The 18245-nt window shown below is 36.2% G+C and overlaps 1 protein-coding gene and 1 long non-coding RNA gene across 7 annotated transcripts in view; both read left to right on the top strand.

Annotated features, from left to right (window-relative positions):
• Positions 1–18245, top strand: part of kif16bb (kinesin family member 16Bb) — a 56550-nt gene that overhangs the window by 30527 nt on the left and 7778 nt on the right. For 2 of the 6 annotated variants that reach the window (XM_087279564.1, XM_087279563.1), the window contains 6 exons: positions 4804–4923; positions 5098–5149; positions 5245–5382; positions 9115–9197; positions 12422–12483; positions 15275–17221. In XM_087279564.1, the coding sequence (XP_087135690.1) occupies positions 4804–4923; positions 5098–5149; positions 5245–5382; positions 9115–9197; positions 12422–12483; positions 15275–15350 (531 nt within the window). In that variant the 3' untranslated portion in view covers positions 15351–17221. Of the gene's footprint in view, positions 1–4803; positions 4924–5097; positions 5150–5244; positions 5383–9114; positions 9198–12421; positions 14355–15274; positions 17222–18245 lie in introns of those variants that run through there. The other 4 variants (XM_087279562.1, XM_087279561.1, XR_015506204.1 and 1 more) reach the window with 3 other exon arrangements.
• Positions 15621–17221, top strand: LOC147834249 (uncharacterized). Its single transcript, XR_015506206.1, has 2 exons — positions 15621–16380; positions 16486–17221. It is a non-coding gene; the product is annotated as an uncharacterized LOC147834249 (long non-coding RNA).

The raw sequence follows: 18245 nt of genomic DNA, 5'->3' as shown, positions 1-18245 counted from the left end.
AGATTCACATCATGGATGTGCAGCTGACAAATCTACAGCAACTGTGTGATGTTAATATGTGAATATGGACCAAAATCTCTGAGAAATATTTCTAGTACCTTGTTGAATCTATGCCATGGAGGATTAAGGCAGTTCTGTATGCAAAAGGGGATCCAACCCGGTAGTAGTAAGCTCTACCTAATAAAGTGGCCAGTTAGTGTATGTAGTGCTTTAAAATATCAAAATTTCAATACATTAGTCAAATGGACTTCAGTTCTGTCTGTTCCATGTCTTGTGAACTTATAAAGTAGTTTTAATTGATAAATAAACCAAACTTATCACTTTTATTTTCTGAGTCATCATCTCTGACTCATTCAAAATAAAAGTAGTAATGTCTGAAAAAACTAAATCATGAAAAATAAATCTGTAAAAAAATCAAACAAAACTTTCAAATTGACTTTTATAATCTGGACATTCAGTGGTATGTATAATTTAATGGTGCTTTTGCATTATTTTTAAGGTCCTATTTCTAGTATTTGCATTTGTAAAAGTCTTAGATACATAATACAAAGAGTTTACTGAGTTCTGTGGAAAACAAGTCATAAAAAGCAGTTTCAAAGCAGTAACTTTTGTGCAGTTCCACAGAGAATGAAAGACATTTGAGTTTTCAGGTCACTGAGCACAGTGAACCAAAGCACATTAACTTTCATTCTGAAGATGAAACCTATGGTGCTCCAGTCTCCAGATCTCTAAATTAATACCAACACTCTGTCCAAGTCCATGACTCCTTTCAAGATGTCCTTTGGCCCTCTCTGATTTTGAATGCATCCTCACGGGCAGATTGGTATGCAAGTGTTTTTCTTTTTGTTGTGCTGTTTTAGCATGCGCAGGGCATCCGAAGGTCTTTTCTCATTGTTCAGTCAGGTGGATTGTTGTCATTATTTCCTCTCCCGTATTGGAAGTAGACATGCGTTCCCTGATGAAAGCACACATTATTCAAAGCAAAGTACTTATTTGATGAGGTATGACACTTTTTTGCAATTTTTGGGATGTTTGCTTACTATGTGGATGGCATAGAAATGTTTCAAACGTAGACGGTGTGTAGGAATACACAAAATTATAACAGCTAGAAGTGTATACATTCATAGAATTATGCAATGCACAATACTTGGCGTAACTTATAACCACAATTTTCTTTAAAAGCTGAATTGTTCCATTTTAAGATATAGTATTTATTTGGTATGTCTATGAAAAACCTTCATATGATGTTCTCGGATGCTTCTACACATGGTTTATTTATTAGTTTAACTGGCAAGATGTCCTTGTGTACTAACTTTACCCAGTTTTGCTGGCTAACCACACTTGCACAAACAAGGAAAAAAACAGCCATAGGGCTCTAAGCAATCTTTTCAGCAAGGATTTTCGCAAACGTAGTATGTTCAGGATTTGCGTTTAAAAATGAACATGTTAAATCCTGCTTGCCAAATGTATTTAATATGTGCCGGGTCAGTGTGCTAGTGGTTCCCTTGGAGCCAACATTCTCAAAGTAGCAGATGCATTAATCTTTATACTCTATCTGCGTGCACCATCACGGATGTCAAATGGCCTTTGAAGAATATGTGCGCTTTGAAGGCATGCATGAGTGCAAACATGGAAGGGCTTCTAATTTCTGTGGAAAATTAAATTAGAGTCATAGCATGGACACATGCTACTGTATTTGAAAAAAAAGATATCTTAATAATTTTTTCAGCTTATCATTACTGTTTTTTCAAGTGCTGTTCAAATGTCATTAAATTCATATTTAGATATGCCCCCCTCCCCTCTTTAATTCATGTCCATGTGGGTTTTCCTTGTGAATATTGATTTAACTGTGACTTTTAAAGTGTATGATTGGGACTGTCAGCGTTGGAGTGTAATGATTTTTGATTGAAATGCCAACACTGTCCTTTATTAGCGTATTAATCACAAGCTCAGCATACAATAGCGGCAGCATTTCAACATTTTTCATTTTGCTCTGGATTATTAAGTTTTTAATTGGAATACTCTGCATTCAGAAGCATATTTTAAAGTCAGATATTTTAAGATTTGTTTTTTATATTTTATCTAATCTGTATAGCATTTTTAAAGGGTCATTATCCATTGGCGCACAAAGTCAGACTAAAAAAAAAATTGACACAAAATGTTAGGAGACACATGATTTTTTAGTTTACAAAGTTAAAATGCAAACAAATAAACAGTAAGTAATTTAATGCCCTGCTACATATACAATAGGCTATTTGTATTTTCAAATAATATACACACATAAGTGGCGACCTCTAAAATAGAGACTTTGCCAAAGGAGAATGAATAAATATAAACAGAAACAAAATTTGTTAAACCATCATAAAGATAATCATGTTCATATAAACACTATAAATGAGGTGGACTTCTCTCTTCCTAAATCCAAGAGTCTGAATGCAGACAAAGTGGATAGCAGTGCAGCAGGTCTTATGCCCTATCTATTTCAACCATTAACCCTGCCGGTAATCTGTATAAATTTTAAGCATAGGCAAACACAGAAGCATGGATATAGGCGATGTCTGAATGGTAACAAACTCAACTAATAAAAGTTGATTGGTTGAAAAGACAAAGTCTGCTATTTTCCAATTCTCATACGGCTCTTGCTACATACAAACAGCTTTGCTTTATTGGCCCTGACAGCATCGAGGGGAAAACCATACAACAAACCCTGTGGAACATGGAAACAAACACATACACCCCTTATTAACGTGTGCAACTGCAGTCTCACAGCTTGGCAGGTTTGTTTTCGAAAGAGCATGTGCTGTCATGAATAAATAATAAGAAGGGTCTTCTCATAAGAAGAAAATTCTATAAATAATAATAATAATAATATTAATGATAAAGAGAAACGTCATCACTGGACAGGCAGACTTTGTCACCAATTTTGATGCCACACTAAAAACGATTTTAAACCCGGAAGATGAAGTTAGCTGACAAAAGCTCAAAATTATCCAGTTTTATACAGAGTTAAAGCTAACGGGTGCTGATGTTGTCCTAATTGATGCTCAACACACTCAAATCTGTTAAAATATCAAAAAAGCACTTGAGGGTTTCTTGAACCTTTAAAAAAAATCAAACAGGCGTTTTCTGTTGGCCAGCTAATTTGTTTTTGTTAAGACTGAACTGTCATTTTTTTATATGCTTACAGTCAATTTATTAGAGACTGTATCATGCTAGTACCAAGCTGGGCCTTCAGAACTGAATCTTTCTGGGCTTATTAAAGCAAGGTGCTGCAAACATTCCCCAGATATTTTGCTTCCTATTGACATAAGATCACGCTGTTGCTGCAGATTTGCTGGCTACACATCCATTATGCAAATGTTCCATTTAATCACATTCTAAATTTGTTATTGGATGTATCTGCCGATTGTTGAGGCCATTGGAGTATAATGGACTCCTTATCATGTTCAACAAACCAGTTTGAGATGATTTGTGAAAGGGCATCATATCATGTTGGAAGTAGCAATCATAAGATGAGTACATTTTGGTCCTAAAAGGATTGAAATGGTCAGCAATAAAACTCAACTAGGCTATTTTGTTTAAACAATGCTCAATTTGTACACACTTAAGTTTGTTGAGAAAATATCTCCTATTATCTAATATCTACTATTACAATACCAGCTGCAACCGGAAAAAGTAAATCAAACAAAACAGGATGAATTCATGCTTTCATGTTTATACTAAATTCTGACCTTACCATTCCACCTTACCAAGCCACAGCAGAAATCAATACTTGACAGACTTATTTACAATCATCCAATGTCCAGCTTTTTGAGCCTGTGTGAATTGTATTGTTAGTTCCATGTTCTTGCTGACAGGACTGGCACCAATGTTGTATTCTGCTGCTTCAGTTCATCTGCTCGAGGGTTTGATGTGTTATGTGTTAGAGATGCTCTTCTGCAGTTTTATTTGGGTTGCTGTTGCCTTTCTATCACCTCAAACCAGAGTGGCCTGCTCTGACCTCTGGAATCAACACGGTTTCTATCTTTTCAAAAACTGGATATTTTCTCTTTTTTGGACCATTCTCCTCTGTACTCCTTACAGTTGGTTGTGTGTGAAACTCCCAGTAGATCAGCAGATTTCTAAAAACTCAGACCAGCCTGTCTATCTAACAGATGTGCTACATTTAAGACTTCAAGTCCCTGTAATCACTTTCTTTCTCATTTTAACTTCATCAGGTTGTTTTGACCAAAGGTAATGCATCAAGATAATTTCATGTGATTGGCTGGATAGATACTTACCATAACTAGCAGTCAAACAGTTGAATCTAATAAAGTGACCAGTTAATGTACATTAGTAGTAACTTAACTCAAATACCAAGTGTCTGTAAGTAGCCTTTTTTTCTGAATATGTAATATTGATTTTTAGTAACATGTCCTTGTTTTAACAGCATGTCTTTGAGATTGGTTTGGTTGATGTGGTTTTCCTTTTGCACACTGAGAGTTTGAGATGGACCCATGGTGATCTAAATGATTTATGGTGTTTTCTGCTTGTTTTCGCACCTCTCTCTCTCTCTTTCTGTCTCTCCCTGTCTCTCTCTCCTAGAATCCCCATTCCCTCAACCTTTCGACATATAGCCAAAGCCAGATATTATTCTGCTTGGCCTTGGGGCATGAAGACAAAGTCATAAACAACTCACGCTGTTTCCTCTGCTCTGATGCTTTACAATTACATGTCTGTCATTTCAGCTTTACTCATTGGTCCCGCTTTTTCAGGCACATATTAATCAGTTTAGCTTATTATCTTTTTGTGTATTTTATCTAGGAAGATGCAGTGGCTCTCAGAAAAGAGGGAATCGGTGTAGTGCTTGATTCCCAAATACCCTATTTAATCCGCATTGATGAAGATCTGCTCAGCACTGGTGTCGTTCTTTATCATTTAAAGGTAGGCCACACATCATAATGCAGAACCAACATGCCCAGTTTAGCTCAATTCTCCTTGACGTGATGCTACTTATCAGTTTTGCCCAAGCAAAGCATCTGGTCTGTGACTAGAGTATTGATGGGATCGATATTTGCTACTGTGGAGTTTCTAAGTATTTCCTGCTCTGTGGTTTAGGAAGGTATAACTTCAGTCGGGGCTGGAGGAACCAAGCCAGAGCAGGATATAGGTTTGTATTCTGTGCGCATCGATTTTGTTCCTGACAGGAAGCTGTCGGCAATGTCAGAGCTTTTCTTTCAATGTGTGCTTTTCTCTATTCTGTAGTTCTCCACGGTGAAGCTCTTCAGAGGGAACACTGTGTGTTTGAGAACCAGAGAGGAGCTGTCACGCTCGTGCCGCTCCCAGGAGCCAGGTGTGCAGTCAGTGGGATGGAGGTGACCCAGCCATACCTTCTGTCCCAGGGTATGATCTGTGACAAACCACTGCAGGTTTTTTTTTTAGGAAATGCTGTATTTTTTGTATGTTAACAGGGTGTTCTTAGCCATAATTTCACAGTTCAAAATGACTTTTAAATAGAATTTTCAAAAATCGATATTTCAGTCTTCAGTTTCACATGATCTTTGTCATTCTGATATGCTGATTAGGTCATTTTTAGACAGTGTTTCTTATTTCTTTTTATGATTGTTGGTAATGCACAGTTGTGCATTTTTATGCAGTTTTTTTCTATGTAAAATGAATGTAATTAGTTCAATGGATGGAAGTGTTTCTTAAATATTCATTTATTTTCCTTCGGCTCAGTCCCTTATTTATCAGGGGTTGCCAAAACGGAATAAACCGCCATCTATTCCAGCTGATGTTTTACGCAGCAGATGCCCTTATAGCCACAACCCAGTACTGGGAAACACTCGTACACTCACATACACTTAATTCACTTATAGAGCATGTCTTTGGACTGTGCGAGAAACCGTAGCACTCGGAGCAAACCCACGCGAACACTGGGAGAACATGCAAACACCACACATAAATGCCAACTGACCACAGCTTTTTGCTGTGAGGCGACATCATGCGGCCCTTTTTCAAATATCAAAACTGCAAATGTGTAATACAGCTTTAAATGCAGTTTGAATTTGGAAGAAACATGAGATGTCTATTCTATTGTCTTATAAGTTTTTAATGTTGAGTTTGATCAATTGAGCACATCTTCTTTTGTTTATTGTAACAATTGTTGCATTTTATATTTTATAACACTCAACCCACTTATCCTCATTCTAAACACACTTCCCTGAACACAGTTACATCAAGAGAAAAACAAACAAGAGACGCATTATTAATGATAAAATGTAAATAAAGTAATATCAATAATATTTGTAGAATAATCATAATTTAATGCTTTAAACAGGTTGGTATTTGCCCTTGAAATTACAAAATTACCCTTTATCCAACTTCAATCTACATACAGGATATCCACATCATTGAACTAAGTAATAGTTGTTATTTTCAAGAAAGTATTTTCTCCTACCATGTAAATTATTTTTAAGTTTCTCAGGTTTTAGGGGGAAAAATCCTTTAATCACAATGAAATAGAAGAAGGATGTGGAGAGGACCAAGACAATAGTATTCTGCACATACTGTAGCAGATAATGAAGCAAGTGCCACAATACTACTTTGCTTATGGTTTAAAGGTTGAGATTGAGAAGGAACCTCAAAAACAGCAATTAAATAGCAGAAATCATCTGTGATGTAAACAACATCAAATGTATAAATATATATTTTTATACAAATTCCAAAGATTGGAACTTGGTTTTTAGATAGATGTGCTCTGTAGTCTGTTGAACTGAATAAAGCTATGCCTAGCACATGAAGTACACATACTTATTATCTAGCACTCTGTCCCAATACCCCAATCCCAAATTCTCATTCAATGCATCTTTGCTCGATTTAAAAAAAATACAATAAGCAATTATTCTGCATAGCCTGACTGCAGGCTGTTTAGGTACACCGTGCAACTTCATTGTCAAAGACAGAACACTTGTTTATTAGTATAAAATCAATACTAGATGGATACAGGTTTGGGCATTAGCTATTCATAATGCCATTGAACAAGGCTCATCCAGTAACATTACAGAGCCACAATCAATTTTATTGTTGTACAAGGAATAAACACACACACACACACACACACACACACACACACACACACACACACACACACACACACACACACACACACAGTGCTCAGCGTTAATGAATACACCCCTTACAGACCTCTCTTTTAAATGTATAATTTGTGCATTTGTGCATAATACATTTGTAGAACAAAAATGATGATAGAAAATATTAAATTTAGTTAAAGTTTAGTAGTTTGTTAAAAATATTTAGCAATAACACGTTTCAATTTAAATGCTTTATCTGTCTATTTCTACATATCTTAAAGACCCCCTAGTTTTTCGCAATTCTGCGCTTGCTGAACCCAATGCAAAATCAACAAAAAGTTGGATTTTTTTTTTCAATACTGCAAAATTCTTAATTAAACTCAAAATAATTGCTAAAATGTAAATAATTTCATTAAACATCAAATTCCAAACCATATTATCAAATTATATTTATTTCAGTTTGCAATTTCTATTTATATTCAAAAGGCGGTGTACTCATTTATGCTGAGCATTATGTATGTACATAATATAAATCCTGAATAGTATGAATCTTGCCATCCTCTGGTCTTAAATGGAATGTAGAGGAGATCTTTGAGTACTATAAGTTTGCATCTTGGCAATTCAGATTTCCTCACAGCCTGTGGAGTGAAAAAGTCCTGCCCTGTTGCTTCAATCCTTGCACATGTCCAGCAGAGCGACTCTCGTCTCAGAGTGATACTCGCCGCACTTCCAGAACAGCCGAACAAGACTGAGGTTAAGACTCTGGCGGACAAAGCACCCGACCCCGCAGTTAATTGGCAGATGAAACAGATAGAGTGCATAGGGGGTTTGAAGTGCATGTGTGGGATTAACCTTTCAAAAAGGGTAAAACCACCAGAATTCAGACAAAACAGCCGAGATCTATTCTGGGTGTTGTAGGATTAAAAAAAAAGCCAACTAAAAGGAAGGAGGTTCATAAGAGAGTGAGAGGACCATGCTAGTCTCCTTTTCACAAATTTCAATTTGCCAATGTTCCCCGCTTTAGACACGGTGGCATCTGAAGCCATTTCCTTTGAACAAATGATAGTAATTTCCACAGCAACCATGGCCCAAATCCATCTGATGCAGGCCTTTCAAGGGCTTTGTCACCCCTTGGAAGTCATTAATGGAGGCAAGATTAGTTTTTTTCCACCCCAGAAAGAGGGAGGAGAGTAAGAGAGAAATGGACATGGGTTGGCAAAGAAACCGATGCTCTTACAATCCCATCAATCCCATAATGCCATTGGGAAAGTTATGTTCAGGAAATGTTTTGCATAATGTTTTTTTTTTAGGATGTTAAGAGCCAGGTTGGTCCCAAGGTCTAAATGGTCTATTTACTCCCTTTTCATCTCCAGCTTTCATTGTTTGCTTTGCCACAATTGAAACAGTATGCCATTATTTACCATATAAGAGAGGAATAGAGTTGTTTAGAATGTGTTTGGAAAAAAGGGGGATGCAGACAGCTAGTCTTTGCTTTTTTCTCTGTGCAACAGTTACTGCTTTAACTTGAAAAAATTTTATTGACTGTTCAATATTCCGGTTGCTCACTGAAGCTGAGTTGAGCCTGGTCAGTACCTGGATGGGCGACCACATGGGAAAGCTAGGTTGCTGTTGGAAGTGGTGTTAGTGAGGCCAGCAGGGGGCCCACAACCTGGGGCGCTCAACCTGTGAGTCTTAATGCCTGAATATAGTGAAGGGGACACCATACTGTCAGTGGATGGTTTCTTTCGAATTAGACATTAAATCGAGGTCCTGACTCTCTGTGGTCATTAAAAATCCCATGGCACTGTCTCTCCACTCCACCTACAGCTGGTGTGTGGTAAGCGCAGTTGCGCCGTTGTCTTGTGGCTGCTATCGCATCAACCAAGTGAATGCTGCAACCTGTTGGTGGTGTAGAGAGACCCCCCTCATGATTGTGAAGCCCTTTGGGTGTATGGCCATTGTATTACATTATATTATGTCCAAAGAAATAGATACTGCATAATTTTGATTTATTCACAATGTATGCTGCTATGTTCATCAGGTGTGAACATACAACTTGGAAAGGCCACCATGTTCCATTTCAACCATCCTCAAGAAGCTGCCCAACTTCGGGAGAAACGCAAGGTGGGTGAAACTCATTCTCTTTTGAAGCTATTTGTGAAAAAAAGAGGATTAAAATGCTGCTGGATAAAGGGTGAGCATAATTACGAACTTCTGTTGAAAAATGCAAGTCATCAGAAACCGCTCTTAGTTGTAATTGTTATGCCAGTTGGCTGTGCGCGCGTCCATGCAAGGTAGAACAAGAGCTTTCTTCTTCAAAGAGGCACATATACACTTCCCTCAAGCTAAAATTATGAATCCCTCTTGGTATGTTTGCGAAGTCCTAGTCCTCTCTTTTCTTTTTATCTTTTACACCTTTTTTTTCTTCTTCATTTCCTCTCAGTGGTAAATTGCGCACCTCAGTGTCTTCTGATAAGAGCCGAACATGTCTCTGTCATTGGTTTGCAAGTGTGTACCTTCACTTCTTTCTCTGTCTTACTTTCTCTGGCGCTCTCTAACTTTCCCTCCCTCTTTCTGTCTCTCACTGCTGTGACAGGTAATTAAATATTTCCTGACTGTTAAGTCTCTCATTGTAAAGTAAGACAGCAGCTGTTTCCTCTTCTGCGCACGGAGATTACAGCGCCTTCTCTCTGCGTGAACTATTCTTATGCTCACAAACAACTGTTAACTTGCCTCGCAGAGCTCTCAGCGGCACCATTCAGTCATTTTTGTTGTGTGAAACTTTTTATTTCGACATGCTAATTTCCATTTTACACAATGGCACATCATAGTTTGAAGATTGTCTGAATAAACTAACTTCATCTGAAGACTGTTTTCATGAATGTTTTTTCCTCTGATGAATCTCATGATGTTAAGATGATGTAAAAAAATGCCAGTTTTATTAGGTTGTTAGAGTTATAATTGCAGATTACGAAGACTTGCACAATTATCTGACACATTATGTACAAGCGTTCAATATTTATTGTCATTGATAATATGGTAATTGTTGTTTAAATGATGTTAGAAACACATTTTGTGAGTACAAAAGCAATTACTTTGTGATGAAGCAAATTAAAATGAAAAATGGCCCTATAATTCAGATTATGAAAGGATAGGATATCTTTCCCTTTAAGTTTTTTTGTTTGTTTGTTTTTAATAGTTGTATGATGTGATATTGTTAAAGGTGCTGTATATGTTTTTGACTCTAGTAAAGCATAAGAATACCATGACATATTTGCAGATATTTAAGAAACATGCTTTGAAAATGTATGTTGTGTGTTGGAATGGCTGTCTTTGTTTTGGCTGTTTTAACCCGGCCACTGTCAGTTTAGCCAATTATATTTCAGCACCCCGGGTAGCCTTGATGGAAAACCACATAGTAGATTCATTCAGTCAATCAGGAAGGCTCTCAAAGTGTACGTCCTTGACTGAAATGTGACCTCCGGTGGACTGTTGCAGCCTCCGAAATAAGATGCAGATTCAGTGTTCCACATGAGGTGTTTATTAATTAGCAAATAAAATAAATATTACAAACATAAACATTAGGTGAGGGGGTTACATTGTAACCCGGTGTCATAACAACATGCTACTTGACAAGATTTGCAGTGATAAACTTGGCTGCTTGCACCAGACGAAACACGACAGAAATTTAAATACAGCCATTTGTAAGCACAGAATAGTGCACTTACTGCACTCCAACGAAATGGTAAGGTTAATAATCTAATTAATACATATTAAACCTCTCTAACATGATGCTAAATCACTGATATTTGTTGGTGTACTTTATGTCACAGTTCTAAAGGTCAATTCCGAACAGGTTATTTTATTTTCTAGATCTGAGGTAAACTATCTGCTGCTGCTTTCAATAGCATGGCAATGAATGTCATGTAAATTGGCAATCAAACTCGCATTATTAGCATTTAAAGCGCGTGAGGTGTACCTGTGGGAAACATTGTCAGTTTATCCTGCATGTTGTTCAGCTGCAAGAAATAGAATCTGTTTCTAAAATATAAATTTCAGGTGTTGGTAAAAAAAAAAAAAACTCTTTTTAATATGGAAAACTTCTATCGCACGCTGTTGCTTTTATTTAGAACACAGGTTAAATCAGCCTTTAGGCTCGATAGTTAGGCACTCATCTTTTGATATCATCAATCTGGCAACCTGCTTTTGCTTGTTTTAAACCAGGCGTGCAATACATAGTTCAACCACTGGGTATTAAACTTACATTCTGCACCTTTAACATCTAACTCAGAAAGTGCAGAGGTTTAAAAAACAGTAGCCAATATTAAGTGAGTTACATTTTAGACACAATTTTTTTTCCTATTTAACAAATGAAAAAGTTGTTGCAAACAAAGATGAATTAAAACATTCAAATTAAAAATTTAATTAATTTTAGTCAATGATTAATTCCTAAAGACATTTGCTGTATCTGATATCACATACTTTCCTACTTAAAGTGTGTGACTTGTCAGAAAGAATGGAATGATTTGGCGCACATATGACCTCCAGCAACATGCGGAGCCAATTTAAAAATAAACCACACAAGCTGCAGGTTCATTATGTTAATGGATTAATGCAAAACGTACATCCTAGTGTAGGTTCAACAAAAAATTGCACTTTTCTAACATTGAAGCATATTTGTTGCATATTTTGTGAACATTTAAAATATAAATATATATTTAGTTTAATTAATTTTTTAACTTTATCCAGAGAACGTTTTGTAAGTTGCTTTTTACAATGTATATAAAAATGCTTGTGACTAAACAAATTTGTCTGATATCAGTGTGAATTTGAGGGGCCACAGCAGAGGGTTTGTGAATGGCAGTTTTAGGGTCATATTTATTTATCCATGACTGGACTAAACAAGCCAAAATGTCAGTACAAAACACAACATTTTTATTTCATTAACAAAATAAATAAATAACATAATTATGCAATTCTACCAAATGTCTAATTAATGTTGTGTAGCAGATTGAAATACAGGTTCATCATGGTGAGATGACATTTTTATTTTGGTATGAACTCTCTTTAAACTTTTATTAGAACAAAGACAGTTAGCTATAAAAGGTGTTTCATTTCATGTTCATTGAGGCAAACTGCAATCATGTTTACCATTCTCCTTGCATTCTACTCTCTCATTTGGAACTGAATGATGGTGATTTGTAGTGTTTTCTAATGGCATGTTTGCTTTAATTAGTGTGCTGTAATTGCCGTGTGTTAGAAACAGCTGTCTTTCAGTTGTGAGAGTGGTTTTTACCACAGTGCTGTGTGTTTGCTCAAACGTCCATGTGTGTGTGTTTGCTCCACAGTCTGGGCTTTTCGTGCCGAGTAACTCTGCTGCATTCTCTGTAGAGACTTTCAGTGATTTCAGGTGAGTACACCTGCAGTGAGACAGAATGTGCTGTATCCCCATCCATCCTCTGATTCATCATGTGATTTAACGGTTAGGCATTATGGTAGCTTTATCTTTCACAAAACATTCTGCACACCACGTGTCCTAGAAACTTTTAACGCTTCATTTAATACTTGTTATGTACCTAGACTTTGATTAGTAGATGGATATAAATAGTCATACTTGTAGCTTTTTTCTCGAATTAGACTTGTTCGTGTCAAGGAAACATTCACACCTCATTTCGAGAAGAAAAGGGTCAGAAAACTACACTTCTGTTGCTTTTTATTGGTCTTTTTTGCAGTCTTAATGATTCTTCCTTTCATTTTTTGTTCAGTGGAAATAGTGCTTCTTTGTGGTATTTTAAATTAGTGGTTTGGCATCTGCTTTGCAGTAATTTAATTTGATTAATTTCTTTTTGCCTTTTACTCACTGAATTTGATTTCCTCTTTTTAATTCTTAAGCCATACTTTATTGTGATGATCCTTTTTCATGTTTTGAGGTGAAGTTTAAAGGTTTAATAAAAATTATAAGAACTTTGTTTTCTGTTACAGGCAAAGCAGTATGTTCCCACATAATTAGTACAATTACAATACAACATCAGAATACTTCACTTAATTATTTTTATTTAAGTGGACTTTGAGTTGAAGATGATATAATCATACATTTAGTTTGTCCTGTAAAAATGCTAAGTTCCACACCATTCACTTTATCGTTTAATTTACTTAATCGTTTTTCGAAATTTAAATGGATCAAACATGAAACAAAGTTGTTCAACTCATAATAAATAAGTAGTTTGAACGAGCAGCAAAAAATAATTGAAAAAGTGTATGAGATTTTTTTTTTTTTTTGCATCAAACAATGAACAAGTGCACATACATATTCATACTGTACATCATGAGTTTATGGAGAAAATGATCAGAAATCTTGAATGAGATAAACCATGTCTAATATTTGTTTTTATTTGTCAGAACCGTTAAAGAACATTGGAAATTTCACTTAAAAAAAGTGCACTCAGCTTAAAATTGCATGGTAACTTTCTGCAGAGCTTATTTAAGTTGACTCAACTTAAATTGAGTCAAGTGCAGTACTTGGGTTGAAAGAGTAAACTCAAAAAGCTCTGCAGCAAGTTACTTTACAATTTGAGTTGTTCACTTTTTTGTAAATGGTAAACCTGTGTTACAATTTGTGATGTATTCAATCAAAGGATGTATTCAATCAAACCATAGAAAAGTCTGATTAGACAGCGCAATTTCATGGCAATTCGTAACTTTTTAATTTAGTGGCTGATTCGTATGAATTTGTACAATCTAATTCGTACTTTTTTTGTACGATTTGCTCATCACTCAATGACGGTTTGGGTTAGGGGTGGGGTTAAGTCCCACGCCTACTTTTTAAAATCATACATTTTCGTATGACTGAACTCATGCGAATTCGTACGACTTAGCCACTAAACTGACAAAATGTAAAGTACTTACGTTTCCTCGTAAGATCAGGCAGGATTGGATGTTAAGTTTTGCAAATGAGTCAGTGCACAAGAATAAAGGCAGAAGTTATACCTGTATGCAAATAAAGTTTGCTGTGTTCAAGTCAACTTTGACATCAATTTGCCACAGCCATATCACCCTGCAGCCCAAGACCAGTTACTCGCTGAAGCTAAGCTGGGCTGAGCCTGGTCAGTTCCTGAATGGGAAACCTTATGGGAAAAACTAGGTTGCTTTTGGAAGTGGTGTTACTGAGGCCAGCAGAGGGTGCGCAAGCTGCGGTCTGTGTGAGTCCTAATGCCCCAGTATATTGAAGTGGACACTATACTGTCAGTGAACACCCTCTATCGGATAAGACATTAAACTGAGGTCCTGACTCTCTGTGGTCAATAAAAATCCCATGGCATTTCACGTAAAGATTGGGGGTGTAATCCCAGTGTCCTGGCCAAATTCCCTCCATCTGCCCTTACCCATCATGGCCTCCCAATCATCCCCATTCACTGAATTGGCTCTATCATTGTCTCTCCACTCCACCTATAGCTGGTGTGTGGTGTGCGGACTTGCTCCGTTGTCCTGTGGCTGCTGTCGCATCATTCAAGTGGATGCTGCACACTGGTGGTAGTGTGGAGAGACCCCGCTCACAATTGCGAAGCACTTTGGGTGTATGGTCATACTTGATACATGTGCAATATAAATACACATCACATTACATCAATTTGGTGTGTCACAGGCTTTAATCTATATGCTCTGTCTTCCTACAAAGTTTAGCTACAATTTCCAATTAAATATTGTGCAGGATACTGGTCCTACAGAAACAGGATTGGACACCCCTGTGTTAGTCGATGTAAGAATATCCACAAATATAGGAAAAGTTTTTTGAGAAAGAGAAGAATAAGACAGAATGTGGACAGCTTGAGAGGTCCAGGCTGTTCTGTGATGTGACAACATAAAAAAGGTCCCAGTGTCCCAACTTCCAGCTGAGAGACTTCTGTCTGATGTGCTACTGTTTTCAGCTGGAGCAGAGAGACGTCATGCATCATCTGCGAACCTCCAGGCTCTTCAAATGTACAAACAATCTATGTGTGGTGCTTTAAACGCCTCCGGCCATGTTCTGCATGCTGTTCCCCCTAATTGTTCCTTTGTCGGTGTTTACAAAATGTTTTGTTTGTCTGGTCGTCTTTGGCTTTATTGTTCAAAGCTCTCTATAGATAATGGATTTGTGTGTTTGAAGTGAGCCCCGCAAGCCGAGCAGATTGCTAATTTATTTCGTTCTGGCTTTCATTTGATAGACTGTGGATGCCGTTTCTGCAAAAGCATAAGAACAGAAATCCAGTAGGATTTGATGCACTCATCAAACACAGCTAAATACCAACAGAGCGACAAAATGAAAGAATTCCACTGTCCAAATATGCTTTAATTTATCTGTTTTGTACTGTACTGTATATTTATAGACTGTGCTGCATGGCTTTTCTAGGGAGAACAAAATCAAAAAAGAAAATGTATGAGCCTCCGTTGGCCTGGATTAATGTTTGTGTCATTTTGCAGTTTTACAGTTTCTAATAATCTGTCATTTCTCCTTTTTCAGCTTAACATCTGTTAACCTTGGTGCACTGTTCGAATTTACTACCCTTTTGTTATGTTGGGGATGAAAACATCCACTAAATTAAACTGCTGCAAAAATGCTTCAGATAAATGTTTTTTCAAAAATGTTTTGCACAAATCTGTTAATCAATCTCGGTCCTGATTAAAACTAAAATACATGATTTTAACACTTTAATTGGCAAGTTTACAAATAATGTCACTGATTTGGTGAAAACGCACACAAAATGAGATATTTTCAATTTAAAAAGTAATTGTGGAATGGATTTTTAAAACATCTTTATCACAGACTTGGACATGTGAACGATTAGTAACAACATTGTCTTTGATACATTGTTAGATTTTCATTTTTACTCTCCAAGCTGGTGGCTGTTTTTGACCCATAGACTTTCATTATTTTTGATGGTGCGCAAATGCATTGCTTTTATTTACTCCATGTACTTCTGAGAGCTGAGATGCATATTTTGACACATCAATGTACTATAAGTGCGTAAAGGTCACTTTCACACATACACACACATTAAATTGCTGTAATACTCCATATAAAATCCAGAAACTAGGCATTTTTTTTTTTTGCACAGGACTATCTAAAGGGTTAAAGATGCCAACTGATGATCAACAGTAAAAACTACCAATTTGACCTCTTGCCAAATGGGAAAACCAGCAACAATCAAAAATGCCTGATTATACTGTATAGTGTTATAGTTTTGTAATAAAAAAAATTTAATTATAACAGAAGTCAACGATAAAAGCAGCCACCAACAGTAATCAAAAACAATGCGTCAACAGCAATATTGTTTCACACATCCAATACTTTGATAAAAGATAAGAAAAAATCCAGTACACAATTACTTTTTATATTAAAAATAAGTAATTTTCTGTATGTTTTTCAGCAGATCAGTGACATCATTTATGAATTTGGCAATTAAAAAGTTAAAATCCTGTAATTTTTTTTAACAAATTAGTAGTTCAGTAATCAGGACTGAGGTTGATTAACAGATTTATGCAAAAGAAATTTGCAGAAAGATATTTATCTGATGCATTTTTAAAGGGGTTAATTCAGTTAATTCAGATGTTTTCATCTATAACATGACAAAAGGGAAGAAAATTTGACCAGAGGGTATTGTTGAGTTTTTTTTTCCCAAAATATGTGTTAAAATAAGATGTCACCAAAAATCATTCTTCTCGCTAAAACACAGAAAAAGTTATGGCCAAATTAAGACATAAAATCAGTACAGATTGGATAAAAACATCCCCAACAGTACATAAGAGTTAAACCATAATGCATTATTAAATCCCAATTGGAGCTTTGAACTGATCATTTCACCAAAAACAAAACAAAAAATCTCACAAAATCCATGTAAGAAGTTCACTTCATAACTGCTAGTAAAGTGTGTGAATCTTTCCCCTAACCTCCTCCCCCTCTTGCTGTTAATTTGCAAACAGAAGGTAGACTCGTGCAGAAATTCATCAGCTAATGAAACAGATGCCTCTCACCTGTTCTGTCACTTCCCTGAAAGCTGTTTCTTTCTGGTTTTATTCTTTGATTGTGTACATTCTCAATTTAATTACATTTTCTGGAAACATGCTAGAATATCAACATATGAAGCATTTAGAAGGCTCTAGCTGCTGTTTTATTTTCCCTCAGAAGAGCCATCCTCATCTCAAAACTGTTCCCAAGGGCTTCCAGAGGATTTCATGCAAATGTCTTAGTAAAATTACAGAGAAATGTCTGAGCACCTGTTTAATCACATGTGCTGGTGGATCACAGATTAGGCCACAGCTCAGAATTTTTAGTGCTGTATTTATTTTTTTTAATTATCTTGGTAATGCTGCATCTTTCAATCTTTTGTTTTTTATTAATCTTATTATTCAATGCTAGAGTGCATATGTTTCTGTGATTCTTTTACAACTTTTGATTCAGCTGGCTATGAAAGAAATTACTAGGAATAATAAACAGCAAAAAAACAATCAAGCTACTTATACTCTACAAACAAGCATTTGCCTTACTATACAAAGCAGAATAATATAATAAGAAAATGTTAGTTTGCAACACCAAGCAGCAGAACTAGCCTGTTTTTAATGTCTAAAGATGAATGGAAGTGAATGAGACTAGAAATCTTGAGCCAAAAAGATTCAAATGGCTGCGCCTGCTCGTGCACGAAGAATAAGGTGAATAGCTTTGCCCTTTTGGATTCAAATTTTGCATGTAGAACACACTTTTGTTTGACTTGCTTTCTATAAAAATTCTGTGGGCTTCTTTTTTTATCTGAATCTTGATTGAGAACATGTCTACATTTTTTGCCTCCCTTTTCTTATCTCTTACCTCTTTTGCTGTGTCCTAACTCACAGACTATCTGTCCTAAATAATATATGCAAATAGAATTAGTATGTCCCAATTTGCAGTTTGTTAAAAAAAAAAAAAAAAAAAAAAAAAAGAGTATGCCAAAGGTTCCCGGATAGTTTACTTTTCCAGTAAAATTTTTAAGCGTAGATACGTCCATACTCTTACCACTGATATTGTACAGTAGATTGCACGTTGGACGTGAATTTGATTAGAACTACCAACTCGGGTAAAAAGTGGAAATAAACTACAAACATGATGGACGCGTGAGACCAAACGAGGCTTCGGTAAAGATGTTTGTATGACTGTTAATTAAT

This window comes from Danio rerio, chromosome 13, assembly GCF_052040795.2.
Source record: "Danio rerio strain M-AB ecotype USA chromosome 13, GRCz13ab, whole genome shotgun sequence".
Taxonomy (NCBI): domain Eukaryota; kingdom Metazoa; phylum Chordata; class Actinopteri; order Cypriniformes; family Danionidae; genus Danio; species Danio rerio.
Note: the sequence above shows the minus strand (reverse complement) of the source record. Positions and strands in the feature narration are given on the sequence as shown.